The 12610-nt window shown below is 45.0% G+C and overlaps 1 protein-coding gene across 5 annotated transcripts in view; it reads right to left on the bottom strand.

Moving 5' to 3' along the window:
- Positions 1 to 11666, bottom strand: part of LOC111962189 (non-muscle caldesmon-like) — a 71148-nt gene extending 59482 nt beyond the window's left edge. For 2 of the 5 annotated variants that reach the window (XM_023985073.2, XM_023985076.2), the window contains exon 1: positions 11287 to 11666. In XM_023985073.2, the coding sequence (XP_023840841.1) occupies positions 11287 to 11345 (59 nt within the window). In that variant the 5' untranslated portion in view covers positions 11346 to 11666. The remainder of the gene's footprint in view (positions 1 to 11286) is intronic. The other 3 variants (XM_023985074.2, XM_023985075.2, XM_070442962.1) reach the window with 3 other exon arrangements.
- Between the last annotated feature and the right edge of the window lie 944 nt (positions 11667 to 12610).

Here is a 12610-nt window from a genome sequence, read left to right as displayed (position 1 = left end):
GCCAACCGGAGTTCTTCTCCAAACTTATATCTGCTGGCTCTCTGCACCCATCGAGAGCATCCTGACCGGTCTTGCAACATGGCCTGGTACGGGAATTTGCCTCCATCCACGACGTTAATGCCCTCCAGCGGGTGGTGAAGACACCCAGTACATCAACTAGCACCGTGCTTCCACCACACCCAGGGCATCTACCTTGAAACAATCCTGAGGAAGCCACGCAGCATCAACAAGAACCCCACGCACCCCAGCCACAAAGCTGTTCTCTCCCTTACCGTCAGGCAAAAGGTGACGGCCGCATGAGGTCGTATACCAAGCAGGGCTTCAGAGACAGTTCCTATCTAACCGCATAAGACTACTGAACACTTGAACTGGACTGACACCTGCTCGGATTTCTCCTCACCTTAGCAGCACAACCACAACTGTTGCTCACAAGACTCTTATTATACTGCTCAATGATCACATTTGCCCCCATCCCCCTTCCCATATTCGTGTAAATATTGTATTTAAATTGTGTTTCCTGTATTCCTAGTATTCTACTTATAGATGTAATTTTACTTTGTTCGTATTTTATTTGGTCAAAAAGTTGGACGGACCTACTCATTCAAGGTTTTTCCTTTCTTTTTTACTATTCTTCTACATTGTATCAATGTACATTGGTATCAACATCAAATCAATGCAATAACAACATATGGAATCATTGTACACTATACCAAAAAAAGTGTTAATCGAGTTTGAGACATTCAGTTCTGTGCTGTGACAAGATAGGGGTGGTATAGAAGAATAGCTCTATTTGGTAAAATACCCAAGTCCATTATTATGGCAAGAACAGCTCAAAATAAGCAAAGAAGAAGAACAGTCATCATTACTTTAAGACATGAAGCGAGTCAATCAAGGGACAATTCAAGAACTTTGAAAGTTTCTTCAAGTGCAGTCACAAAAACCATCAAGCGCTGTGATGAAACTGGCTCTCATGAGGACCGCCACAGGAAGAAACACCAGAGTTACCTCTGCTGCAGAGGATACATTAATTTGAGTTACCAGCCTCAAGAAATTTACAGTCCAAATAAATGCTTCACAGAGTTCAAGTAAAAGAACACATCTCAACATCACTGTTCAGAGATGTGTGGGAATCAGGCCTTCGTTGTTGAAATTCGCGGCAAAGAACCCACTACTAAAGGACACAATAAGAAAAAGATACTTGCTTGGGCCAAGAACACGACAGCAATGATATTTGACCAGTGGAAATCTGTCCTTTGTGCTCGATGAGTCCCAAAATGTGAGATTTTTGGTTCCAACAGCGCTGTCTTTGTGAAGAGACGCCAGAGTATGGTGAAAGGATGATCTTTGCATGTGTGGTTCCCACCATGAAGCTGGAGGAGGAGCTGTGATGGGGTTGGGAGTGCTTTGCTGGTGTACACTGTCTGTGAATATATATAGATATTCAAGCGGCACAACAACCAGCATCAGGCTACCACAGATTCCTGCAACATATATAGGCCTCCATTTGCTCACTTTGGCTCTTGACGACTGTTAGTGGGACATATCATTTTGTTTTCAAGCTAGGAAATGAACCAAACACAACCTACAGGCCTCTGTAAGGGCTATTTTAACAAAAGAAGGAAGATGTGATGAGAGTAGTCTTGCACATCATAGATGACCTCGCGCGCTAAATATACAAGACCATCACTATTGAAATGGTTTGGGATTGAAGTTGGACCGCAGAGTTGGAGGAAAACAGCCAACCAAGTCGGCAGAATATTGTGGGAACTTCCTTCAAGACTGTTGAGAAAAACATTCCAGGTGACTACCTCATTCCAGGTGACTACTGTGATGTACTGGATGTAGTCTGATCACCAGTGCCATCCGTTTGTCACTCCAAAGCCCATTTACTACCCACACACACTGCGACCTGTATGCTCTCGTTGGCTGGCCTCACTACACTATCAGTTGCGAAACCCACTGGCTCCCAGGTCATCTATAATGTCATCTATAAATCTTTGCTAGGTAAAGCCCCGCCTTATCTCAGCTCACTGGTCACCAAAGTAACACCCACTCGTAGCATGCGCTCCAGCAGTATATGACGTTAGCCTGGTACAACGAATTGCAAAAATTTCTGAAGCTTTAGCATCAGCTGTCAGAGCAGCTTACGATCACAGTACCTGTTACATAGATTCTGTAAATAGCCACACCCAACTACCTCTCCCCATATTATTACTTACCCTCTTGTTGCTCTTTTGGCACCCCACGTATCTTACTTGCACGTCATCATCTGCACGTCTGTTCTCCAGTATTAATGCTGAAATTGTATTTATTCGCCTCTATGTGCCATTTTTTATTTGCTTACCTCGCTCACTCTTCTACATTTTACACACACTGTAACATAGATTTTCTCTATTTTTCAATTTTTCTTTTCTATTGGTGAATATTGACAAAGTTTTTTTTATATGTAACTCTGTGTTGTTGTTTTTTTTCGCACTGCTTTGTTTTATCTTGGCCAGGTCGCAGTTGTAAATGAGAACTTGTTCTCAACTGGCCTACTGGTTAATAAAGGTGAAACGTTGGAACGTATAAAAAATGATAAGTTTGTTGGGAGAACTGCCAAGCTGTCATTAACGGCAAGGGTTGGTCTTACTTGAAGAATCTACAAATATATTTTAGATTTTGTTTAACACTTTTTTTGGTTACTACACAATTCCATATGTGCGTATTCCATAAGTTTTGATTCTTCAACTATGTATTCTACAATGTAAATTGTAAAAATAAAAACCCAAAACTTTTGACTGGAAACTGTATATGCGCACGTCATTTCCTCAAACTGCATGAATACCATGATAAAGCTGGTCCAATGAGCAGTCCTCTGGGTGAAACCATTTGCATTTCATCTTATCTCAACTGTGGGTGGGATTTTTGATAGTTTTATGTATCATTCAGAGGAGGTGCCCTCACTCGCTCTGTCTCTCTCTTCACTTCATTCAAAACAGACCAACATGGCTTTTCTGACCCCATTCAAATGAATGTTACAACATGAGATTAAAACTGTGTGTTGCTAGGCGCTCATCTGGTACCTCTAAGAGTGCCGTGGTCAATACCCGTTGCAAAAAACAAACAGAACAAAAATATGGCAAAACATTGTCCCCAAAAATACTCTATGACACAAGGCGCAAGCGCAAGCTACGCTATGTCAGTTATTTTTTGCTGACGCCAGGCTGGCCGGATATTTATTCAAGTTGATTCGTTGTAAGAGTGCCTTTTTCTATAACACATAGCTACATTTGAGCAGTATGAGTGTTTGTGCTGGATGTGGGCTTCTACTAACATATATCAATATCATTCTTCTCTCTCATTTGCAAATAGTAATCATATGAGCACATTTACATAACATTTAAGGACAACACACCTCAGGACTTGAGGGTTTCCAGAGCATGGACAAACCTGAAAACCATACTTTCCGTTGCGGGGGTTGACATCTGAAAAATTTGCATAAACACTTTCCCAAAAAGACTCATCAACGGGTTGAGCAATTGTTCCAGACACTATCCTATGAGATCGCGAGGGATGGGATGGGCACTGTACCACATTTGATAGTGCCCATCTGTAAAATGCCCATCCAACTACCTCATCCCCATACTATTTTGTATTTATTCTTGCTGCCTTTGCCACCTCAGTATCTCTACTTGCACATTCATCTTCTGCACATCTACCTTGCAGTGTTTAATTGCTAATATTATAATTAACTTCGCTACTGGCCCTATTTATTGCCTTACCTCCCTCATATATCAGAGAGCAACAGAAACCTTTAAGACAAGCGGGATGAAGCAGTTTGGCATAAATCAGCACTTTCACTAAGGAAGGGATGGGATGGAGGGTTGTCTGTCTGAAGCTGATGCTATCCATTCCTCTCTCCCATATCTTGCACTGTGCAATCTCGCACCACAAGTGCTTCTTGGGACACAGCTCTGATGCATCCCATGGCCTGGCTGTTAAGTGTTTATGACTGTTCCCTAAACACATTGGTTGAAGAGGCATTCTACTCCTCCTAACGGTTTCCCTACTTCAGTGGTGTAAAAGTACATAGTAAAATACTTAAAGTACTACTTAAGTCATTTTTGTGGGGGAGTATATCTATTTTACTCTTATGATTTTAATTGTATTTTTTGGACTCTCAACTGTTTTTACTTTTACTTCCATCTAACATTCCTAAAGAAAATATGTACTTCTCCTTTACTTCCCAGAAAATGTTCCCCTAGATCCCGAAAAGGTACTACATTTCAAATGCTCTCTAGGCAGTGAATTCAGCAATAGGTCCAATTTATGTCGAAACTTATGATAATGTCATTTGTGATTTACTCCTATCTCCATGGTACCACTCTGTTCGCTGATAGATTGGGAAGTTGTCGGATGCTCCTGTTTTTTGTGCTGTCTATATTGCGTTTTTGTGCCCAGGTATACGAGCTTAGTATTGGAGATATTAGAAATTGAGTAACTTAGTTCTCAGGCATTTTATACTAGCCTCTATTACTTTTTACTTTTACTCAAGTAATGACAATTGATACTTTTCTGCTCGCCAGAGATTATAACTGTACTATAAGTAAATTGGTGTTAACGACTCAAGAAAATATAAACTTAAATAGAAAATTATGACTCATAGATATATATTTGTTGCTCTCTGGGTTGATTCCATATTCTACAGCGTTCTCTCATTCAGAGCTTGAAGGCCTTCTATATGCTGCCTATCTTACAAAGGTATCTTTGGGAGCACTTTAGACTTCAATGTTACTGGATCAATTCGTAGTACTTTTATCTCATCACATACTCACGCTTCACTTTTTATAAAAGATATCAATATCAGTTCCTGATATCTCCACCTCAATACCGAGTCTCAGTAACACTCTTGGGTTTAGCAAGAATGTCGATGTAGAATGTATGTATAAGGGAATCTCTTAGGGGGACTATTCAACCACGCCACAAACTACGGGACTCACATAGGAAGGTCCGCAGGTTGCGCTAAATGTCTGTGAATTCCCAACCAGATAGATGTAGTAAGAGAGATAGTTCTATACACATATGCGATTTGGAGCTAAACTCTCATATTCAAAGTGGGAAAGTTAAAAGACTTGAATCCTCGACCATCTTGAGATCGACCATAGTCAGGGACTGAGAACGGGTCACACCTCGCTTCATGACTCATTATTGTAGAATTATGTCTTACAGTATGATATGGTAGTAATAGAGAGACGCGAGTCCTAAGGGTCGGATGGGCGGAAGAGCGAGAGTAAGAAGCGCATAGAAGGTTAGTGAAAGGAGGGGATAAGGATATCGGTTGATGGGATATGTGGGCAGTTGATCCAAAGCGCGCACACGATTCACCCATTACACAAGCCAATATAATTGGCTCATCGTTTAAATCAAAAAAGCGCTGTGGGACGACACCAGTTTGAAAGCTCTCCTGCTTTGACTCTTTGGGATGTTAAATTGTCACATCTTTAACACACTCGCTGGCACTTTCAAGATAACAGCGTTCTCATCTGGACGATGTCAAGACATGAGAACGATGGCAAGCAGGGACGATAATTCAAAGAGGGAATCATAGTGGTTATCTGTCGATGGCACTAGAGTTGTGCTCTTGGTTGTGCGATGAAAATATAGGATACGGTTGATAGGGCAGGCGATAACCATAGGAAGAAAAGATGAGGCACCGACAATATTACTACCTCGTTATTTGGTCTGTGTAGTATCTTGTATATTTCCACACCAATCATACAGGAGAGGACGAGATGTCACTAAAATGTGCCTCCACTATCCCAGCTGTATGTGATGTCGAATATGAGTACCACATACCTGCTCTGCTGTCAGCAAGCTTCCTGGCAGAGTGTCAATGCTCCAGTAGTACCTCTCATGCCTTCTCATTGGACTGTAAAAACAAATTAGGTATAATAAAACTTCTGATCTACCACAAGAGTCGGAATAGTAAACACTAAAAAGGATTTGTAATTAATTCATTGAGAACTCGAATTCGCATGCATACTTAAGTACTTCATTCACTCTCGTTTGCAACTTGTATTCTTGTTTTGTTTGGATCATTTAAGTGGCCTTGAAGAAGTGTATACTATCAATGTTCCTTATATACCCCATACCAGTCGACGGTGAGATTCTAGCTCTGTTTCTTCAGAACCAACTGGAGGAAGTACAGAATTAGAGTATTTTTGCTTAGTTAACTTGGATAGTTATCTATTGTCAATTGGATTCTTCTTTTATTAGAGGATACCTACTTAATAGATTATAATTTGGGCATGTCTACCACATGTTTAAGTGTGTCCATTGTACAGTCAGTTAGCAGAATGCTCTTAATGCAGAAATTGTTTCGTAACTGGTCCCGTTGGGAAATCAAAACACGTACGAACACACCTGGAACGTAGAGACAAAGTAAGCACAAAAATAAGAACTCAATAAAGGACGAGCATGTTGTCTCCTGCTGCTGGACGGTAGTCCTAGACGCGTGTAGTTTTGTTGGTTAGTATTTCTCTAGTGATGTTTGTTAAGTCGGTCAGGTGGACGTGAGTGGTGATTGGGATGTGGTTCATTTCTATGTTTTGATGTGTTTACTATATGTTGGTGTTAACTGGGCTATGAACACACTGATAATTGGCTTTCTCACATATAAATTTAGAGGCAGGTGGTTTCATACTCCTCTGCACTATAGAAGACATATTAAAGGTAGGTGGTTTCACCATTCGGTTGTCGTGGGTGGTTGTTCCTGTGTCCTGTGTTTGATCGCGCCACAACACCGGGACTGTTTCTGGTTGGATAATTGCTTTGGTTCGTTCGTATTATGTATGATAACATTTTCCCTTGTGTTTCGTCAATTTGCATCTATAGTACCACAGTTCTTTCGTGTCATGTAAGTTCTTATGTTCAGGTCAGTCTACGCGTTTGTTGTTTTTGTAGTTTGTTAAAGTGTTTTTCGTGTTTTTCCGTCTTACTTTAATAAACTCTTATGTCCATTTCACAACGTGCGCTTTGGTCAAATCCTTACTCCTCTCTTCAGACAAGAGGAGAGAGGAACTCGTTACAGACACCCACCACAACCAGGACAAGCAGCGTAAGTTCGAGCAGTGGAATCGAAACAGGAATCCTGGACATGAAAGAAGTATTGGAGGGAAAAGGACAACTGGGCTCATATTGGGGAATATCGCCGCGCTCGTGAAGGAGATGGAGGCAGCGAGAGCCAAGAGCAGTGGTATGAGGAGGCAGCAAGGAGAAGTGGCTGGAAGCCCGTGAAGAAACCCCAAAAATTCTTGGGGGGGGGCTAAGAGGTAGTGGGCGAGGGCAGGTAGAGGACCTGCGCCCACTTCCAGGCTAACGTGGAAGAGCGGGAGTACGGGCAGACACCGTGTTACGCGTAGAGCGCACGGTGTCCTCCTGTACGGTGTTCATAGCCCGGTGCGGGTTATTCCACTCCCCGCACTGGTAGGGCTAGATTGGGCATTGAGCCAGGTGTCATGAAGCCGGCTCAACGCGTTCTGGTCTCCAGTGCGTCTCCTCGGGCCGGCATACATGGCACCAGCCTTACGCATGTGTGTCCCCCGGTTTCGCCTACATAGCCCGGTGCGGGTTTATTCACTCCCCGCACTGGTCGGCCGATCGGGGAGCATTCACCAGGTAAGGTTGGGCAGGCTCATGTCAAGGGAGCCAGTACGCCTGCACGGTCCGCGTATTTCGGCGCTACTCCCGCCCCAGCCCAGTACACCAGTGCCTACACCATGCACCAGGCCTTCTCAGTGCATTTTCCAGAGCCCTGTTCCTCCTCCACGCACTCTCCCTATGGTGCGTGTCCCAGCCCAGTGCCTCCAGTTCCGGTAACACCACGCACTAAGCCACCTGTGGCGTCTCCAGAGCCCTGTTACACACTGTTCCTTCTCCCCCGTACTCGTCTGATGTGCGTGCCCTCAGCCCGGTGCACCAGTGCCGGTACCACGCACCAGGATCAATAGTACGCCTTGAGAGTTCAGTGTGCCCTGTCCCTGCTCCCCGCACTAGCCTGAAGGTGCGTGTCCTTAGCCCGGTGCTCCAGTTCCGGCACCCCGCACCAGGCCTACAGTGCGCCTCCATCCGGCCAGAGCCATCCGTCTGCCCAGTGCCATCTGAGCCATCTGTCTGCCCAGTGCCTATCTGAGCCATCGAGATCCGTCTGCCCAGTGCCATCTGAGCCATCCGTCTCCCCAGCGCCATCTGAGCCATCCGTCTCCCCAGCGCCATCTGAGCCATCCGTCTCCCCAGGCCGTCTGAGCCATCCGTCTCCCCGCGCGTCTGAGCCATCCGTTGCCAGTGCCGTCTGAGCCATCCGTCTGCCCAGTGCCATCTGAGCCATCCGTCTGCCCAGTGCCATCTGAGCCATCCGTCTGTCCCGAGCCATTAGAGCCGCCCGTCTGTCCCGAGCCGTCAGAGCCGTTAGTCAGTCAGGAGCCGCTAGAGCCATTCGTCAGTCAGGATCTGCCAGAGCCGCCAACCAGACAGGATCTGCCAGAGCCGCAAACCAGACAGGATCTGCCAGAGCCGCCAACCAGACAGGATCTGCCAGAGCACCAACCAGACAGGATCTGCCAGAGCCGCCAACCAGCAAGGATCTGCCAGAGCCGCCAGCCAGACAGGATCTGCCAGAGCCGCCAACTAGACAGGATCTGCCAGAGCCGCCAACTAGACAGGATCTGCCAGAGCCGCCAATCAGACAGGATCTGCCAGAGCGCCAGTGAGCCAGGATCTGCCAGAGCCGCCAGTGAGCCATGAGCAGCCAGAGCCGCCAGTGATCCATGAGCGTCCAGAGCCGCCAGTGATCCATGAGCGTCTGAGCCGTCAGCCAGCCATGAGCGTCCTGAGCCGTCAGCCAGCCATGAGCGTCCTGAGCCGTCAGCCAGCCATGAGCGTCCAGAGCCGTCAGCCAGCCATGAGCGTCCAGAGCCGTCAGCCAGCCATGAGCGTCCAGAGCCGTCAGCCAGCCATGAGCGTCCAGAGCCGTCAGCCAGCCATGAGCGTCCAGAGCCGTCAGCCAGCCATGAGCGTCCAGAGCCGTCAGCCAGCCATGAGCAGCCCCTCAGCCCGGAGCTGCCATTAATCCAGAACTGCCCCTCAGTCCAGAGCTGTCTCTCTGTCCGGAGCTGCCCTTCAGTCCGGAGTTGCCCTCTATCCTGAGCTACTTCTCTATCCTGAGCTACCTCTCTATCCTGAGCTACCTCTCTGTCCTGAGCTACCTCTCTGTCCTGAGCTACCTCATTCCAGTGCTGCCCCTTAATACAGTGGGGTTTATTTGGAGGGTGGTCATTCGGAGGGGAATACGGAAGCTGGGATTGACTATGGTGGGGTGGGGACTTCGTCCAGAGCCTGAGCCACCACCGTGGTCAGATGCCCACCCAGACCCTCCCCTAGACTTTTGGTGGTGCGTCCGGAGTACGCACCTTGAGGGGGGGGTTATGTCACGTTCCTGACCTGTTTTCTGTTGTTTTTGTATGTGTTAAGTCGGTCAGGGCGTGAGTGTGGGTGGGCATTTCTATGTTATGTGTTTCTATGTTGGTAATGGGTGACCTGATATGGTTCTCAATTAGAGGCAGGTGGTTTTCATCTCCTCTGATTGAGAACCATATTAAGGTAGGTGGTTTTCACATTGTTTGTCGTGGGTGGTTGTCTCCTGTGTCTGTGTTTGTCGCGCCACACGGGACTGTTTCGGTTTGTTTGTTTGGTTCGTTTATGTAGTCATTTTCCTGTTCGTGCGTTCTTCGTGTCATGTAAGTTCTTATGTTCAGGTCAGTCTACRTCGTTTGTTGTTTTGTAGTTTGTTAAAGTGTTTTCGTGTTTTTCCGTCTTACTTTAATAAACTCATTATGTCATTTCACAACGCTGCGCTTTGGTCAAATCCTTACTCCTCCTCTTCAGACGAAGAGGAGGAGGAAACTCGTTACACCACCCTTCATTTTGAGAGTTTACAGAGTACCTACACTGTTCTTTCACTACCTGCTTTCTCCCACAGAGCAACGCTGGAGGAATGAAAAAAATAAGGAAAAAGACCTAACATGCCACCACCCATAAGCAGCCTCTTTCACAATCGCGCTGCCCATGTCACCCGTCACTTCTGACACAGCTCACTGCCCGAATTTCCCTCAGCTGCAGTCAGAAGAGAAAGCCTTGGGCACCTCTCTCATAATCTTTCTCTTTATCTCTCTTTTCTTCCCTCTCTCTGTCCCTCCCTCTCTCTCTCTCCACTTCTCTCTCTCTCTCTCCTCCACCACCCTCCAAGCCTCCTAAAGGAACAATAAACAACCCAGTCAGGAGGACTGATGAAAAGGTCTGTCTCTGGTGACAGAGTGGCCCTCTGCTTCGGTCCCTGTCCAGGTTGTGTCAACAGTGATAAGACCCAGGGCAATGGTCATTGAATAACCCTTCCTGTAATCAGAGCAGCAGGAGAAAGCCCAGGGCCTGTATTTATAAAGCGTCTCAGAATAAGAGTACTGATTTAGGATCAGGTCCCCCCTCTTAGTCGTTATGATTTAAAAGACACGTGATTTAAAAGGCAAAACTGATCCTTGATCGGTACTCCTACTCTGAGACGCTTTGTGTATGCTGCTGTGTGATCTGATCTCTGATCTCTGACCCACATCTACAGTACAGTACACTGATCCTTCCCTCTGGTGCCCAATCAGACAAACATGTTTACTAAGGAGAGGCTAGCCAGAACTGGGGATATATGGACACATGGTTTAACACATGGAGAATATTATGCAGTATATCGAACCGTTCAGTGTATTTTTTAATGAAATATGGATTTTAGACAAATTAATGCAGCAGTTTTCTTCAGCCAAGAAAGGCTGTTCTGAGTTAAATGAGGACAGGTTCTGACTCACGTCCATACGTGGAACACCAACTCAGCTGTAATTGAAGACCATTCATAGATTAGTATACAGCATTTGGTCTTGAATTATCCAGCTGCTTCGTGTGTTTGAGTTGTGTGCTGTTTTGGCCACACAGTACCTGTGCCTCAGTCACAGTAACTATTAACCTGATTGCTGCCTTGTGCCCACAGAACAAAGAGCTTGAGAAAGGGGCTGGAGCCACAACTCAATTTACTCTAGCACGCTGCCTGTAAAATAATATAGCACTATGACTCAATTTACCAGAGTCTAGCATACCTTTTCTTTATCATTTTCTCTAGCTCTTCCCTTCTGATAAACAGCATACTTAACTTTCTTTCTCTATTCAATMTATTTGTACTCCAAAAACTGTATTCATATTTTTACTCACTTCAAGAGGTTCTGCAAACCTTGCTTGCTGGTGTTTCTTCTCGGGATTGCACGTGACATGTCCCTTTCTCCTCTTCTTCCCCTTTTAATCAGATAAAAAATTTGACAGTGTAGCTCCTCTTCTTCCTCAGAATAACCTCTCTGTATCTTCCAGTCCTGAGCCCAATGTCCAGCGTGGAGGTTTCTATAAGACAGATTTATGTACTCCKTTTTCACTCATTCACTCTCGGACACACACACAGACACACACACACAGGGATTCCTGTTCTCTTAGATCCTGTCCCCTGCGCAGCCTGTTGAAAATGTGAGGAGCGTTCAGAGCAGCACTCTCTTTCCTCTCACAGAGACAGGCTTTAGTCACTGCCCACCTCCCCTCCTCCTCCTCTCCCTCTCTCCTACATGTGTTTCTCATTGAGTGCTCAGAACGTGGCCCAACATCTTTTTACCTCCCTTCTGCAGGGTCATGTGGCTTTCCCTGGGGGAGGTGTAAAACGATAACCCAGACTTCTCTAATCCAGACCCCTAACACCCCCCTGTCTCTCTGTCTGTTGCCCAGCCTATGCACTTCCCTGATCTCAAGTTTCACTCAGATTAGATAAGATTAAGAAAAACAATAAAGATATAACTGTTTGGACACAAACAACACTTAATGGTCCTGGAATTACTAATAATCAATAGCAATATTGAGTAGGTTCTGTTTAATTCATGCTAATTTAATTGTTTAATTTGCCAATCATAAAGTAGTAAAAACACTATGATTGAACACATTGTGTTTATCAGATGACTTATATATACATATATTTGTTATGTGGAATTTGGAGAAGGCTACTGGGCGCACCATGTCATTTCAATGTGGAAATTTGGGTAATATTTGGTTTAGACGTTGATCAATGGGATTTCATCCTTTATGCACACATTCAGAAAGACAGCCAGAAGTTTGTGGAATTCCCAATGTTTTATCATTATGCTTTCAGCCATCTAAAAGCACAACCAAATTAGAATTTGAAAAACTACGTCAGATTTTTGGGTTAGGGTTCGATTCAATCCGAAATTTAAAAGGTCATTTCCGATTGAGACTTATTTACCATGGATGCAGTCTCTGCAAACCCGGGAACATTGCCTTTAAATTTCAATCGTGCTATAGCGCTGATCTTTGGTGACACGAGCCCTTAATTGTCATCTAAATGTGTTATCACAACACTTTAAACCATTTAAAAGCACAACGAATTTCAAATGGGAATACAATGTCAGATATTGTGTATTAATACAACAACTTCATGTATTATCAATGTGCTTCATCTAATAGCACAACCAAATGACCTGGA

This window comes from Salvelinus sp. IW2-2015, linkage group LG4q.1:29, assembly GCF_002910315.2.
Source record: "Salvelinus sp. IW2-2015 linkage group LG4q.1:29, ASM291031v2, whole genome shotgun sequence".
In the NCBI taxonomy this organism is placed as follows: Eukaryota; Metazoa; Chordata; class Actinopteri; order Salmoniformes; family Salmonidae; genus Salvelinus; species Salvelinus sp. IW2-2015.
Note: the sequence above shows the minus strand (reverse complement) of the source record. Positions and strands in the feature narration are given on the sequence as shown.